Source organism: Phycodurus eques, chromosome 17 (assembly GCF_024500275.1).
Source record: "Phycodurus eques isolate BA_2022a chromosome 17, UOR_Pequ_1.1, whole genome shotgun sequence".
NCBI classification, from domain to species: domain Eukaryota; kingdom Metazoa; phylum Chordata; class Actinopteri; order Syngnathiformes; family Syngnathidae; genus Phycodurus; species Phycodurus eques.
This window is the reverse complement of record NC_084541.1, coordinates 1685981-1701349: the sequence shown is the minus strand read 5'-3', so window position 1 is coordinate 1701349 and position 15369 is coordinate 1685981. Positions and strand designations below refer to the sequence as shown.

General features: G+C 38.9%; 1 protein-coding gene across 1 annotated transcript; it reads left to right on the top strand.

Moving 5' to 3' along the window:
* Positions 1-1112: 1112 nt before the first annotated feature.
* Positions 1113-14893, top strand: ube2g1a (ubiquitin-conjugating enzyme E2G 1a (UBC7 homolog, yeast)). The gene is made up of 6 exons (XM_061701820.1): positions 1113-1317; positions 5441-5543; positions 5666-5763; positions 9297-9475; positions 9569-9688; positions 12193-14893. The coding sequence occupies exons 1-5, from the start codon at positions 1272-1274 to the stop codon at positions 9653-9655; spliced, it is 513 nt and encodes a 170-aa protein (XP_061557804.1). The 5' UTR covers positions 1113-1271; the 3' UTR covers positions 9656-9688; positions 12193-14893.
* Positions 14894-15369: the final 476 nt, after the last annotated feature.

Here is a 15369-nt window from a genome sequence, read left to right as displayed (position 1 = left end):
GCTGGGATAGGCTCCAGCACGACCACGACCCTCGTGAGGATAGGCGGTACGGAAAATGGATGGATGCATGCATATAACTATATCACAATGAAGAATTTGTTGTATCCTGTATGTACTGTATTTGTTTTATTGTATTTGCTTTGTTTTACTCTGCTTTGAAGGTCAGCATTACAAATGAGAATCTGTCTCAGTTGTCTTATCTGAATAAATAAATATTCAATAAATCAAAATCAAAACAGGTACCGGGAGCCCATTATTTAAAAAAGTTTTAGTTTTCTGTATTTTAGTTATCATTTTGATGATTTCAACCAATACTTCTACTTACCAGTCTTTTTTTTCTTTCTGTACTTTTGCCTTCCATGGTGTAAACACTGGGACATACATAGCTGCTTTATTGTAACATAAAACAAGGTTTAATTGTTGGCTTTCATTTTGACAAAGTGACCATTGATCCAAGAGTTGCTAACCCATCAGCAAGGTTACGTGGTTAGCTGTTCAGTGGCTCCTCAAGATGAAAACCCTGACTGTATGACATAAAGGAAATATTCAGGTACATTGTAGGGTTTTTCGTAGGCTGTGCTGATTTTCGCCACAACACAATACTTTGACCAAAAGTCAAATTTTTATCATAAATATAAAAGTACATTAATTATACGTTCATGTTAAGAGGAAAACAAATATTAAATAAAGCTCGATTTAGTAAAATTATATATATATATATATATATATATATATATATATATATGGTAGATGTTCATGTATTGATTTAAAAAAATAATAATCACATTTTAGTGGGAAGTGCGCCTCGCGTCAGTTGTTGCCATCTAGCGTTTACAGTGAATATTACATTTACGTTACCCAGTTGTTGTTGTTTTTTTTCAAACAGTCTTCTTGTTGCTGAATAAATGATGGTTTACGTCCAATTTTCATATCTCAACATTAAAAGTTCACACATATCCAAACGAGGTGAAGCAAGCTGCATTTAGACGTTTGCCCATTACTGTACACTATTTCGAAATGAAAGTAATTGCCAGAAGATGGCAGCAACGTATTTACGAGGACACCAGCTGCTACCAAACCAAAGAAGAAGAAGAAGTAACAGGTCTCAGCAGAGAGAGGACTGCAGCAATACCCGGCGAAGAAGACGACGAGATGTCGCGAATGCTAAACGGAAAATAGAGGAGACGGCGGACTGTGTAGTGAACGACAATATAAAGCTGTTAGCGCGACATATTACTGTTCACAATAGCTGCATCACATTGGCTTAAACTATGACAGAGCCTCAATCAGCGCTGTTACTAAGGAGACAGCTCGCAGGTAATGACATATTTGGCGTTAGCGGATGCTGCCTGCCTTGCTAATGAACATATAGCTGGGACTCGAACGATGGTGCGGGCGCAAACCGTTCCGCATTAACGCGAAGGTCCCATTACGAATAGAATAAACTGCGGGAAGATCGCCGAGGCAATTGTTGACAGACACAATATTGTCTTTACGCGATAGCGTTGTGTACGGAGAGAGTATGCTGTCGTCATGATGTATACAGATCAATTGTAGGCTCGCTGTCAGATTTGAGGGGCCGTCAGGGGACTCATTCGGGATGATCTCTTACACACAATAGTGAAGCACCCTTATACACACACGAGTGAAACGAGCCTACTACACACAGGATTTCAAGCGCTCACACATACTACTGAAACACTCTCACACTACCGAAACGCTCTGCAATGTTCTCACACACTACTGAAATCAGAATCGTCTTTTATTTGCCGAGTAGGTCCAAAAAAGAGCACAAGGGATTTGTCTCCGGGAGTTGGAGCCGCTCGAGTACGACGACAGACAGCAAATACGTCGGCGGCATAAGAACACAGTGCGGAGAGTCACTGAGCAATGACAGCTTACCGGTAATGCAGGTACAATTTTTGGGGGGGGGACGATTGTGCAAATGATGCAGAGTCCTCTAGCAATTTAGAGCAGTTTGAAATGAATCATTAGATGTGGTTCAGTGACCGTTGTACAAATGGTGCAGAGACGTCAAGAAATGTGAGCAGTGTAAAGTGACTAATAGCGCGGCGATCTGGAACAGTGTCAACTGGGGTGCAGGCCGCTTCATGTGTATTTCACAATGTTGTCGACAAGGATTTCTGTAGTGCGTGAGAGCCTTTCAGTAGTGTATGTAAAAGGAAATCCTGTATTATTTATGTCACTCGTAGTCAGAAGTCCCAAAGACTGTGAATGTTGTTAGCTTGTTCTGTCAAACCCGTTTGATGCCTGTCCTGAGCAGGAAACTCTTGTAAACGAGATTTTAAAACTAAATGATGTTTTCCTCGATGAATAAAGGTAAAATAAAAAATAGGGTGGGGCTTGTTGTAATCGTCATTAACATTTTGTTGTGCACATATACTTCATCTGACGTGCTTTTAGATGTGGTGTTGGCAAGGGATGTTATCGGTTCTCCGTCTGTATTGTCTGATTATAAATACGCAGTCACTCTACTGTACTTGCCCAATTTTCTCTTTCGTGATAAATCAGTAGGCTAATGTCACTTCTGTTCGACTTCCGCCTGCCAAGTTAACAAATGTTGATTTGATCGCACTATTGTCAACCCTACTTTTAAGCCAGAGATACCCTCTATGTTGGACCAGTCTTCAATCCAACTAAACACAAAAGGAAATGTGGGGTTTAATTTGAAAAACTGAAGTTAAATTTGTGCAGGAAATTGTAAAACGTTTGAAACCGAGACACCTTTTGGGCCATCCCTTTTAGTGGTTCTTCTTGGTTGCTGAGGGAGTAATGATGGATGGTCTCAAGGAGAAGTTTGACACTACATTTTTGCAATCACTAATTTAGGACCTCAGAACAAAATTGATACCAAGTATTCGCTCACAAAGAGGTGTCTATGAGAGAACATGACTTGTGTTTAATCAAGTCGACACCATAACAGAAATGTTGGTTGTAATTTTACTGTTCATAAATCTCAGCTATTGACACTCACTGGTGAGCTGTAGGTCGTGTGTTTTCAATCGCTTCAACCTTTCAGTGCATTTATTGTGGGTCAAGTGTATTTGATCAGTATTGCCGCACACGTCCAAGAATCGGAACAGCACTGTTTTCATACTGTAAATTTAAAAAAAATCTTCTTGCAAACTGGTTGTGCCAACCAAGGTTTTTTTTTTTTTTTTTTTTTTTTTTTAATTGCATGGTAAGCAATGCATGGTAACCTAAGTCTGACAATTAATAACCTGAATGCATAAATGCCCTCCGGCCGGCATTACTGTGTGCCCCCTTATGAGGGCAAACAGGTATTCAAAGTCCTTCATTCGCTCTGGTTTTAGGCCGGTCAACACTAGAACCACTACCTGTATTGTTAAATCAATCACTTTTCTTTTCATCTTTTATGATGTGGTTTTATTGTTTTGTATTTTATTTTGATTTATTTTTTTATTCTCTTCCTTTTTATGCACTTCGCGCAACTGGTCTCAAACGATTTGCTGTGTCCTCTAGGATGTTGTTTATTCTGTGTTATTCTTTAGAAGCTGAATACGAATTGCCTGTACCGGGATCAATAAAGTTGTCGGAATCTGAATTTTTAAATTTCGTAACTGAGGACCCCCTGTATTAAATATCGAAGTCCAGTAAAGAGCACTTATATCCACATTTTATTTTCAGTTGTTCAGCAATACAGCATTCAATGTCAATTTTATGTTGTTGTTTTTTTTTTTAATGAAAAATAAATCGAATGATGCTATCAAAACTTTTCATTTCAACAGGATATTGTATCACATTAAACGAGGGATGAGCATTTGACTCAGTGTCCTCGATAGTTTATCGGAAAAATGATCAGTGAATGTGAGCGCGAATGGTTGTTTGTTTCTGTGCCCTGCGATTGACTGGCGACCAGTTCAGGGTGTACCCCGCCTCTCGCCCAAAGATAGCCGGGATAGGCTCCAGCACGCCCGCGACCCTAGTGACCATCAGCGGTACAGAAAACGGAGGGACGGAGGGTTGGTCAATGATGAATTTATTATTTTTAGCAATATTATTTGTAATGTTTAACTGTATTGCACACCCTCTCTGAATGTTCTGAACTCTTGTTTCAAACCCAGTGTTGCACTGAGCAGAATAAGGCTGTTTGGAGCAATTGTGCCGTAGCGGAGGTCTGCATAGTTGGAACCCAACTAACCCATAGCTGACATCAAGTTCACGCCGTTCTTTAGATCGCCTACTAATTTAGATTCCCCCCTCCCTTGCTGGTTGCAGTATTGCACTTCATTTTGCCTTAGTTGCTTCAAAGACTTCACCAATAAATTGTTAACGATCAGTCAAATTCGTAATATGCACCTCCCAACTTGAATCCAAAGAACAATAAGAGCAGCACTCTTAATTTGGCGGGACTCAGCCATTTCCGTGATATTCCACGTTTGTATGTACGATGAGTCGTAACAAATGCCAGATTTCCTGTTATGTCTCCAATCTTGCTATTTTGCAGGATCTCTGTTTGAACGACGCTTTCATCAAGATTTATTTCCCTCTTTTAAGTTGCTTCATCTATTGTTTGTTCATGTGTAATCAGACCCAAGATATCTTTTCCTAAACAATTTCATCAAGCTTTGATGAGCTTTTAGATTTACTAGTGTTGCTGTTTATTGCTACGCAGCCCTGCTATTGCAGCATAATACAGTTAGTAGACCTCAGATAATTACTTGGTGTGTGCTTACTGCAATATGCTGATCTTAATGCAACCCTGATCTAATTGTGTCTAATTCCTTAGATGCTGGATTGGGTTGTTAAGTAAGGCCAAGGGAGTGAAAAGTACACCTAGTTAACTATCCGTCCAATATTATCCCATTAAATTATCCTTATGTCTGAGGTGTGTTAAGAGTGGATTGATCTCGATAATAGGGCCCGAAATGGGTCGGGCTGACAACGTGTGTTCAACATTTCTGATCAAAAATCTTCATGTATGTGGGGAACGCTGACTATTGACTCCGTGAACTGTGAAGTGAAACAGAATGTTGCCAATCCAAAAAAATCTGAAAACCCAGATGTCCTACCCGATGTCGTATTTTGTATAAAAGTGGGTTCCCCCGACGGCGAGAAGTATTTTCCAAAGTAAGTTATTTTTGACGACTTTGCCATTTCAAAACGGTGCCGCCTCCGGCCCTTTTGCAAACGCTCGGGTAACATTGGTGCATACCCGGAAGTGTCTGCTTGTATTCATTTGTGTGAGATCATGTGTGATCACGTGAGATTTTGAGATTGGCGGCAGAACATAACTGTGTTGAGAATATGGGAGCACACCACACACAATATGACCAAAACTGTTAAATGTCAGATTTTTTTTTCTCCGTGTGGGGTCTGTCACAGATAGTAAGCTTTTCCGATTTGAATAATCCTTACATGTGTACTGGGCTTACTTGCCATTTCTTTTTGTCTCTAGAGCTCAATAAAAACCCAGTAGAAGGTTTCTCAGCTGGCCTGATTGAGGATAATGATCTTTACAGATGGGAAGTTCTTATCATCGGGCCACCAGACACACTTTAGTAAGTACTCACCTTTTCTCTGAGCTACTGTTGTCACCCTTTCAGGTATGAATGTTTTGAAATGTTATCGGATTGACATTGTTCAAGTAATTCTTCTATTTGGCCTTTTTTAATGTTCACAGTGAAGGTGGTGTGTTTAAAGCTCATCTGACATTTCCCAAAGACTACCCTCTAAGGCCACCTAAAATGAAATTTATCACAGATATTTGGCACCCTAATGGTAGGTACAGCCAGGAGATGAACAGTGTGTTTGCAAAAATACCTGAAATTAAGTTTAAAATTGTTGATTAACAAGGCTCTCTTCGTGGTTCACCATGGAAATATGCAGGATTCTGATGAAGAAATATTCATGTACAACACAGGAACTCTTACGGTGGACGTAGAAAGTGAACATACCCTTGATCAATATATAAAAGAATTAGACTATAATTTCAAATGATTACCAATAATGTTTACAATTTTAAAAAATGTACAATAAGCTAAACATCATAAACTATACCTTTTTTAATCACCTGGCCCTTTAAATTGAATTACAATATTTGCAATTTTTTATTGTCAGACATTTAAAAAACAACATCCAGTTCCCCCATAGTACGTTACGAGTGAAATGTTCCAAGGTTGACCTTTTTTTGGCCGAGTTATGTTCAGCTCACCAAAAAAAAAAAAAGATCCTTGCACATCACTAGACCAACATAATGTGAATGGAGCACTGTGATGGCAGCGTCATGCTTTGGTGTTGTTTTTCTTTGGCTAGAACAGGAGAATAATGAACACTTTCGAGAGCAATTTCAGTGGCACAGCCAGAGCCCCCACCTAAATCTAACAAAAAAAAATGGTGGCGTGATCTGAAGAGAACTGCGTACAAGCGATGCCATCACAGTCTGACGCGTTTGGAGGCTATGTTCAGGGGGTCGTCGGTTTACGACTGAGTTACGTTCCTACGGCGGCGACGTAACCCGAATTGGAATCCGGAACGTGCTGGAGTCTATTACTAACCTACGCTAAGGCAGTAAAGTTGTTTGAAAATCTCTTGTAGGCTTTAAATAAAGTCAAATGAAAAATAGTATGTATGGTAGTAACTGAGCGTGCCTCTTCATGCCGTGTGATGACATATTCTTATGATGCGCACTTTTCGTAACCTCAGTGTCATATTTCGGGACTGTGGTCCCCCTTCATGAGGAAGTGTGGGCAAAGTCAAGAAGCACCATTCTGATGGACTCATACCCAAAATATGTAATGCTGTAGTTGTAGCACAACTCTGTTTTAGTTTTCGGGTGTGAATATTGATGCAATCAACTTTACTTTGCTTATCTCAGTCAAGCACAAATGGTGAGATGGTGGCTTGATGGTGACAGAGATTGTTTTGAGCTTTTAGTTGATTTGTCTCCTCTTAATTGATTAGTTTCCTTTTCAGTGGAATTGTAAAGCTGTTCAATTTTAGCCATTCTTATAGACTTTTTTTTTTTTTTAATCAGAAAGAGTATTACAACAGACGTGTGTTCACTTTCTCTATCCACTGTAGGTGTGTCCCAGTAAATTAGAATATTATAGAAAACATCAATTATTTTAGTAGTTTATTTCAAAAAGTGAAACTTGTGTGTGTGTGTGTGTATGTATATATATATATATATATATATATATATATATATATATATAGATTCACTACACTATATTTAATACTATACTTACTATATTATATTTACATTATATTTAATAATATATATGTATTAGGGGTGGAACGGGACAAAATCCACTATTTGTGTTCATACGCACTAATTTCTCAAAGGTGCACCTAAAAAAAAAAATAGGAGGTTGCACAGGTGCTCGCAGCCATTTGAGTATTTTTGGTAACAAAATAAAAACACCACCGCGACCTTGAAAGCAGACGCACATTAAACCCTTGTGATCTAAACCAATCGGAGATAAGGGGGGCTGGGGGGGCGATTGCCTGTGGTTGTGTGTGTGCGTAGTTTTGAAATGTGGGTGCTGCAGTCAGACAGCGAGAGCTGCTTGCGTAGTCAAAGCTAAGTTAGACGGCTAACATGTAGCTGTGCAATTAAAGGAATGAATTGAATTAGTTCCAAAGCCTTTAATGCCACAGCAACGATGTGGGAACATTTTCGATTCAAGGCAGATGCACATAGCCTTCTCTCTAACACCAATGACTTGGTGTGTCGAATTTCTATGAAGTTGCAACACAAACTGGCAAAATGCATGTAAGACACAACCGTCCCACTCCAATTTCTTCAACTGGGAAGATAAAACACAGTTGGACATTTTCCGTTTCCCGTCAGCTTGCAATTAAAGAAGCCTTTGCCCAACGATACAAATATGAATGAGCCGGCGTATATCGCGCACGCTCACGTATGCGGTGCAGCGTGACCTGATTTATAGCAAAACAGATGCAGCCATTCAACGTCATTTCAAGAAATGCTGCAGACTTTTATAGGCAGTACGAATCTTGATGCAAAACAGGTTGCTTTGATCTACTTGCGCTGTTATTGTTTTTCTTAACCGACTGGAAACTTGATCGGCAGCATATTGCCAAAGAGATGGTTGACTCTTTATACTCTGTCCTAAATGTTGAATATTTAAGTGCAATTTTTATGAACGGCGCTTGAGTCTGTTTTCTTGATAATTTAAATTTATCTAAAATATTAGATTTATTGTTGTACATTTTAATTTGATATTTTTGAGAACAGTTTTAGTTTGATATTCTTGAGAACAAAGGTAATTGCTTTAAAAAGGATGTACCGGTAATTGAATCATTATGCTCGAATATCATTATATCAGCGGCTTAAAAAAAACATCAACAATTCTATCGTTGCATGTGATCGCTTCTGGGAAAATATACAGTACCGTCCTAAAAAAATGTTATCGTGGCAGGCCTATATGAGTAGGCCCATACGTTTTAGTGTGGAACTAGCCATGGATGATAAGATGAAAAGAACGATTGACAACTTCTTGATGAACATTTTTAGGTTAAGGTCTGACGCGGAGCTTTTTAAGCTCCACGTTTCAGTAAATGACCCGTCTTCGAGAATTCAGCTTCAAATGAAGACCATGCTGACCGGATTGTTAGTTAATTTACCAGTCAATATTAATTGTATACAGTATATATAACTGTTAAAAGAGTTCAGATTTAGTACGGTGGGACACTTCCCCCTGAGTGATATCCATTGAGAACACCATTGGTTACATCATTCTGAAATTCCTGTCATAAAATAAACATTGGCATGTGCAGCTATCGAGAGAGAGAGCTGCATAAACCTTTCCACCCCGAACATATATATGTAGTATATATTTGATGATTAAAGCTTACACGAACAAAAACCCAAAATTCCGCCATTCAGCAGAAATGTGAATATTAGATAAGAAACAATCAAAATGATTTTTAGTGTAGAAATTAGGTAGGTAGGAATTAGCCTTTTGAAAACTATTTCGTATGTGTTTAATTCATCTGTATTATGAGTTTCACATTTTGAATTGAACTCGTGAAATAAATTACATTTTGTACAATATTCTAATTTATTGAGATTCACCTTTATTTATTATACTATATGCAATTAACTTTTGTTTTATTATTATTGTACTGGTATATGCTACTTTAGAATAGAAATGAAACCTATTTGTTATGTGGCTGTATACTGCATAAGAAAGAAGTTGTCAAAGCAGACATGAACTAGTTTTAATTTATTTTGAAGATTAGCTTGTTGTCATTTAATTAATTGTATTCCCCGTTTTTTGTTGTAGTTGACAAGAATGGAGATGTATGTATTTCTATTTTACACGAACCTGGGGAGGACAAGTATGGCTATGAAAAACCGGAAGAACGCTGGCTCCCCATCCATACTGTTGAAACTATCATGATTAGTGTTATCTCCATGCTGGCAGACCCAAATGGTGACTCGCCAGCCAACGTAGATGCAGCAGTAAGTATGCTGGTTAAAAGCAGAAGAAGTGATGAATGGGGAAAAACGACTTTTTAACTTAACAGAATTTTTGTCTTTTTTTTTCCTCTGTAGAAAGAGTGGCGGGAGGACAGGCATGGAGCGTTTAAACGAAAAGTCGCACGCTGTGTACGGAAAAGCCAAGAGACTGCATTTGAGTGATATTTAACAAGGATCTACATTCATGTTTTCAGGGCAAGTATGCTGGATTCTGACACTTTCTTACCATGACACTTGTGATCATGTGTGAAAATGTATCCATCCATTTTCCGTACCGCTTATCCTCACTAGGGTCGCGGGCGTGCTGGAGCCTATCCCAGCTATCTTCGGGCGAGAGGCAGTTTACACCCGGAACTGGTCGGCAGCCAATGGCAGGGCACAAAACAAAAAAACAAACAACCATTTGCACTCAATTAACCTACCATGCATGTTTTTGGGATGTGGGAGGAAACCCACGCAGGCACGGGGAGAACACGAGGCCGGTTTTGAATCCTGTGTCCTCAGAAGTGCTCATGAGGCAGGAGTATAGTAAAACGGTTAGCATTCACAATTAGCATTAGCGCACTAGCGATTACCATTTCAGGTAAAAGAAACGCCAACTACCATTCAGTTCACTCATACATCATGTTATATGTACATTATACATATAGTACACACATCATGTCTTCAAAAGCTACTTAAAGAGGACCTCAGGGCCCGTGAGGGTTCCTAGGATAAAAGCAACTGTGAGAGATAAGAAGGCCCAAGACCATTAAGACACTTAAAAAAAAACAACAACAAAAGAAGCTTAAAAATCCATCCTGAAGCACACAAGGAGCCAATGCAATGATTTTACAATTGGTGTAATGTTCTCCCGCGTTCTGGTCTTTGTCAGGACAAGTAATGCTGAGTTCTGAAATAACTGTAAGCCTGAAATGATCTTTTTGTGAACACCAGAAAGCAGGGCATTACAATAGTCACTCTAACCCGAGATAAAAGCATGCATTAATGTCTCCGTGTTGGCCCAAGAGCATATTGGCTGGACTCTGGCTATGTTCTTTAAGTAATAAAAAACATTTTTTTCTATATATATATATATATATATATATATATATATATATATAGAAAAAATAGTTTATATATAGTTTATAAATAGTTTTATATATATATACATATACATATATATACATATATATATATATATATATATATATATATATATATATATATATATATACATATACATATATACATATACATATATATATACATATACATATATATATATATATATATATATATATACACACAACGTCTTCTATTCGCCTTAGATATAGGTCGGTAGTTGTTACTAATAACGATTTTTGTCATTAAATCAAAATTGCTCTTGAGAAGGGACCTCAAAACTGCTTGGTCTGGAACCAAGATGCTTCTTGCTTCCTGGTGTGTTTGGTTTCATTGTCTTGTTTCAAGCGCATTTCCTTTTTGGAATATAGCAGCATGAACTGTTTAAGCATTCTGATGTATTCAAACTAATCCACGATGTCCGTAATGGCATAAATAGGCCACGCATCATGACGATTGTGCCAACATGCTTCCCTTTGTTCACAGTGAACCGTGTCTTGAATTCAGTGTTTGGGTGTCATCTGTCCGTAGCCCTTAAATCCAAGAAGAACAGTCTTGCTTTTAACAGTCTGTGTGATGTTGCGCCATTCCCGCTGAGGCTAAGCGCTATGTTCTTTGGCAAGTTGGAACTACTTCAGTGTGTATTTGTTTTTGAACCATTGTTCTTTGCGGGGGCTTCTTGCTGATAGCTTGGCTTCAGTTGGCGTCTTCAAGAAATGGAGAGAAATTGTGGAATGTATTCTAATGGTCCATTGACTGCATCTACATCACATCTTGTGTATGAGTTTGTAGACCATGCAGTGCCTCTCCAAAAGGTCAATACCAGTAATGCCGATACATTTTATTTTTTAGTTTTAGTTTTTACGATTGTGCAAATGATGCAGAGTCCTCTGGCAATTTCGAGCAGTTTGAAATGACTAATAATTATAGAATAATATAATCATCATCAAGGGAAACCTCAATCCATTCATATTTTTTATCATAGGAGTCTTTTAGCCGTGCTTTGGCTTTTTTTTTTTTTTTTTTTTTCGAGAGGTGGATATTTCGAAATAGTTTCCGCAGAGCTCCTGAAGCCTTCGGTAACAGGTTAGAGCGAGGCTGCGGGGTGTGCAGGTGACCGCTACGTGTGCGCACGGCAAACGAATTGACATCTCGTCGGTCATGTCCTCTGTCTCTGATAGGTTGTTCTTCCTCGAGCAAGGTGGTTTCTAAAACCATTAAAAACTGTCAAATTGAAGTCAAGCAAATGTTACATGCTTGAAGACTTTTACTCAAGTAAAATTGTACAAAATTAACTTCAACCCAAGTTATTTCCTTTTGCGTTACTTTGCCCAAGTATTGCTTTCAGGTGTTTCATACAAGACTGTTGGTCAGCATTAAAACATGGACTCTTTGTACCACAGCTCACTTTTGCATTTGGCAGAAGTTTTAGGCGCAGTGACAAGTAGTAGTGTGCACTACAGATATTGAAGCTGTCTTGACCTCTGTTATAGCCTGCTGGAGAACACATTTCTGTCATGTTCAATTTCTCCTTTTGTTTGAACAACCACTGTGGGTCTGTCGTGATAATTCCTGTGTTGTGTGCTTCTCCATAGGTCTCCAATTGAAACTCAACATGGCACTGTTTCCTGCACTCTTCCACCATTTTGCCAGGCTCGTCGTCCTCTTATTTTGGCAGGAAGACTGACTGGCTCCTCTAAGCTGCAATAGAACATTACAGTGACTACCACGGCTGACAGACCACCAAGCAAGTGCCAACTGAACATAAGAAAGAAAGAAAAGAAAAAAAAAAAAAAAAAAAACACTTTGCAAGTCAATGAACTGCTTCAATATTCAGGAAGATATTGTAAAGACATGTATATAGCACAGACTAAGCCGGATAATATATAAGATCCCTCTCCATACATCATGCACTTAGTCCAAATGAATTGCGCTGGCTCTCATTTGTGTTTTTTCTCCCCTCTCCAACATGTGCTCTGTGGGTTTATTTTTCAGCAGGAGGTCTTAAATTAAGCATTGCAATGTTGTGAAAAGCTTGTTTAATTCAAGCATTATATGAATGACAACACTTATCATTTCTAGACTCTAGCCATATTTGGCATTTGTCATCAAACACTGACAAACCTACTTTCAAATGTGTTCCATAGTAATGTTGGGTTTTATTTAGCTAATGAAAGTCTTACTATCACATTCTTTTATCCACAAACAACGCAACATACTCATTTTGTGCATGCGCAAGTTCCTTCTGTTTTATTGCAAAAGTGCCTCCAGATAAAAATGTTCCGCCACGTCAACCGGCATTGATCAAGGAGTAAATGAAATACTGTATAAGCAGTGTATTCAATTGGTCTGATAGCTAGGACACATGCAGTATAATAATGCTATTGCTCCCAATTTAATGTAGCAATAAATCCCCTATGATGTGTACTCATTTACACAGTACAATTTAAGGTCCTCCAAAAATCTGCTATTTTAGTAGCTGTTTGTTTGTTTGTTGTTGTTTTTTTGAGTCAGTGTTTTCCTCAGTAGAAATTGTTATGCATGCTTATCATTTTTTTCTGTTCTGTTTAAATTTGTATTTTATTTTTTACTTCAGAATGTGTGGCATTTTAATGTGAATGTTTGTCCATATAGTGTATGTGCCCGTTCTGCTGCGCTGGTCTTTCATCACATCCCACCATCTGTTTATTCTGCTCAATGATCGGTTTTGGCTAATGTACAAAGACAAAATACTGATGTATATTATCCAGGTTATGAAACCCGTCACCTGTAGTGAGCTCTTCTTTACGTACTTCTTTGCGTGTGTTGAATTCATTCTTTTGTGTTATAGGCCCTGCACAAAATGCAAATCACCCATGAGAAACCATTTCCTGGATCCAAGTGTTTTTTCCCCCCCCCCCCCGAGTACAGTATTACAAGTGCTCAACTCAGTCTTCTACAAATATTCAAAATTCACCAAATGCAATGCTGAGGGTCTTCGGTTACGATGCGTGAAATGAAGTACTGTAGCATGGCGTCAGGTGGAAACCTACAGTGGTATGAAAGAAAGTGTTTGCCCCTTTTTTTTTTTTTTGCATGTTTGTCACACTTGGCAGCAACAACTTCCATCGAGCGTTTCCGATAACTTGCAATGAGTCTCTTACGGCGCTGTGGAGGAATTTTGGCCCACTCACCTTTGCAGAATTATTGTAACGAGGGTTTTTGAGCATGAACCGCCTTTTAAGGTCATGCCACAGCATCTCAATAGGATTCAGGTCAGGGCTTTGATGAGGCCACTCCGAAGTCCATTTTGTTTTCTTCAGCCATTCAAAGGTGGACGTGCTGGTGTGTTTTGTATCATTGTCCTGCTTGCAGAACCCGGTAGACAGCAGAATTCACGGTTCGAATTATTAAAGCAAGTCTTTCAGGTCCGGAAGCAAAACAACAGCCCAAGACCATTACGCTACCACCACCATTTCTCACTGTTGGTTTGATGTTCTGTTTCTGAAATGCGGTGTTACTTTTACGTCAGATGTAATGGGACACACCTTCCAAAAAGTTCAACTTTTGTCTTTGTCACACCACAGAGTATTTTCCCCAAAGGTCTTGAGGATCATCAAGATGTCTTCTGGCAAAATTGAGATGAGCCTTTATGCATGTTCTTTTTGCTCAGCGGTGTATTTTTTTTTATTTAAACAAACCTGTCCTGTTCAGCTGCATGGCCTTGCAGAATAGTGGATCTGTATGACTTTCAGCAGTGGTTTTCATCTTGGAACTCTGCCATGCAGGTCATGTTTGCCCAGTCTCTTTCTTATGCTGGAGTCATGAACACCGATCTTAAAACTGCGGCAAGTGAGGCCTGCAGTTCTTTGGATGTTGTTGTGGGGTCTTTAGTGACCGCTTGGATGAGTCGTCGCTGCGCTCTTGGGCTAATTTTGGTCAGTCAGCCCCTCCTGGGAAGGTTCACCACTGTTCTTTGTTTTGCCAGTTTGTGGAGAATGGCCCTCACAGTGGTTCCCTGGAGTCCAAAAGCTTTTAAAATGGCTTTATAACCTTTTCCACACTGATAGAGCTCTCTTACTTTATTTCTAATTGGTTCCCAAATTTCTGTAGATCTAGTCATGACATCTAGCTTTTGAGGATCTGTTTTGTTTTGATCTGCTTTGTCAGGCCTGTCCTATTTAAATGATTGCTTGATTGAGAACAGGTGTGTCAGTATCAGGCCTGGGCGTGGCTAGAGAAATTGAACTCAGTTATGATGAATTACAGTTATGTTTTAGTGGTGGGGGGCAATATTTTGTACATATGCCCTCGTAGGTTTGGATTTTTTTTTTCTCCCTTAATAATAATAATAAAATATTTACAAACTGCATTTTGTCTTGACTGACTAATAGTTTACATTTATTTGATGATGGTAAACATTTAAGTGTGACAAACATGCAAAAAAAAAAAAAAATGAGTAAGGGGACAAACACTTTCCCACCATTATATGTCCAAATTTGGGCAATTTCACCATTGTTCACAAATCGATAATATTGATCAGTTCCCACGTGCAGGTGTGTTATCACAGAATCTGGACCCCGTATGCCTCATGAAGGGCCTCCCTCCCCCCAATGTTTCCTTGACAGGTGGCAGGGCGGGGAATGGCCCTCTCTCCAAAAATGTTTCTCGACGATTGTTGAGGCAGGGGCTTGTGGATGAAAAATAGAAAATAATTTGGACATGGCTGGCAAGCACCGCCCTTGCGTCGGCTCAGAAACTGTTTGAAAACCATTATTAAAGAAATTCATCTG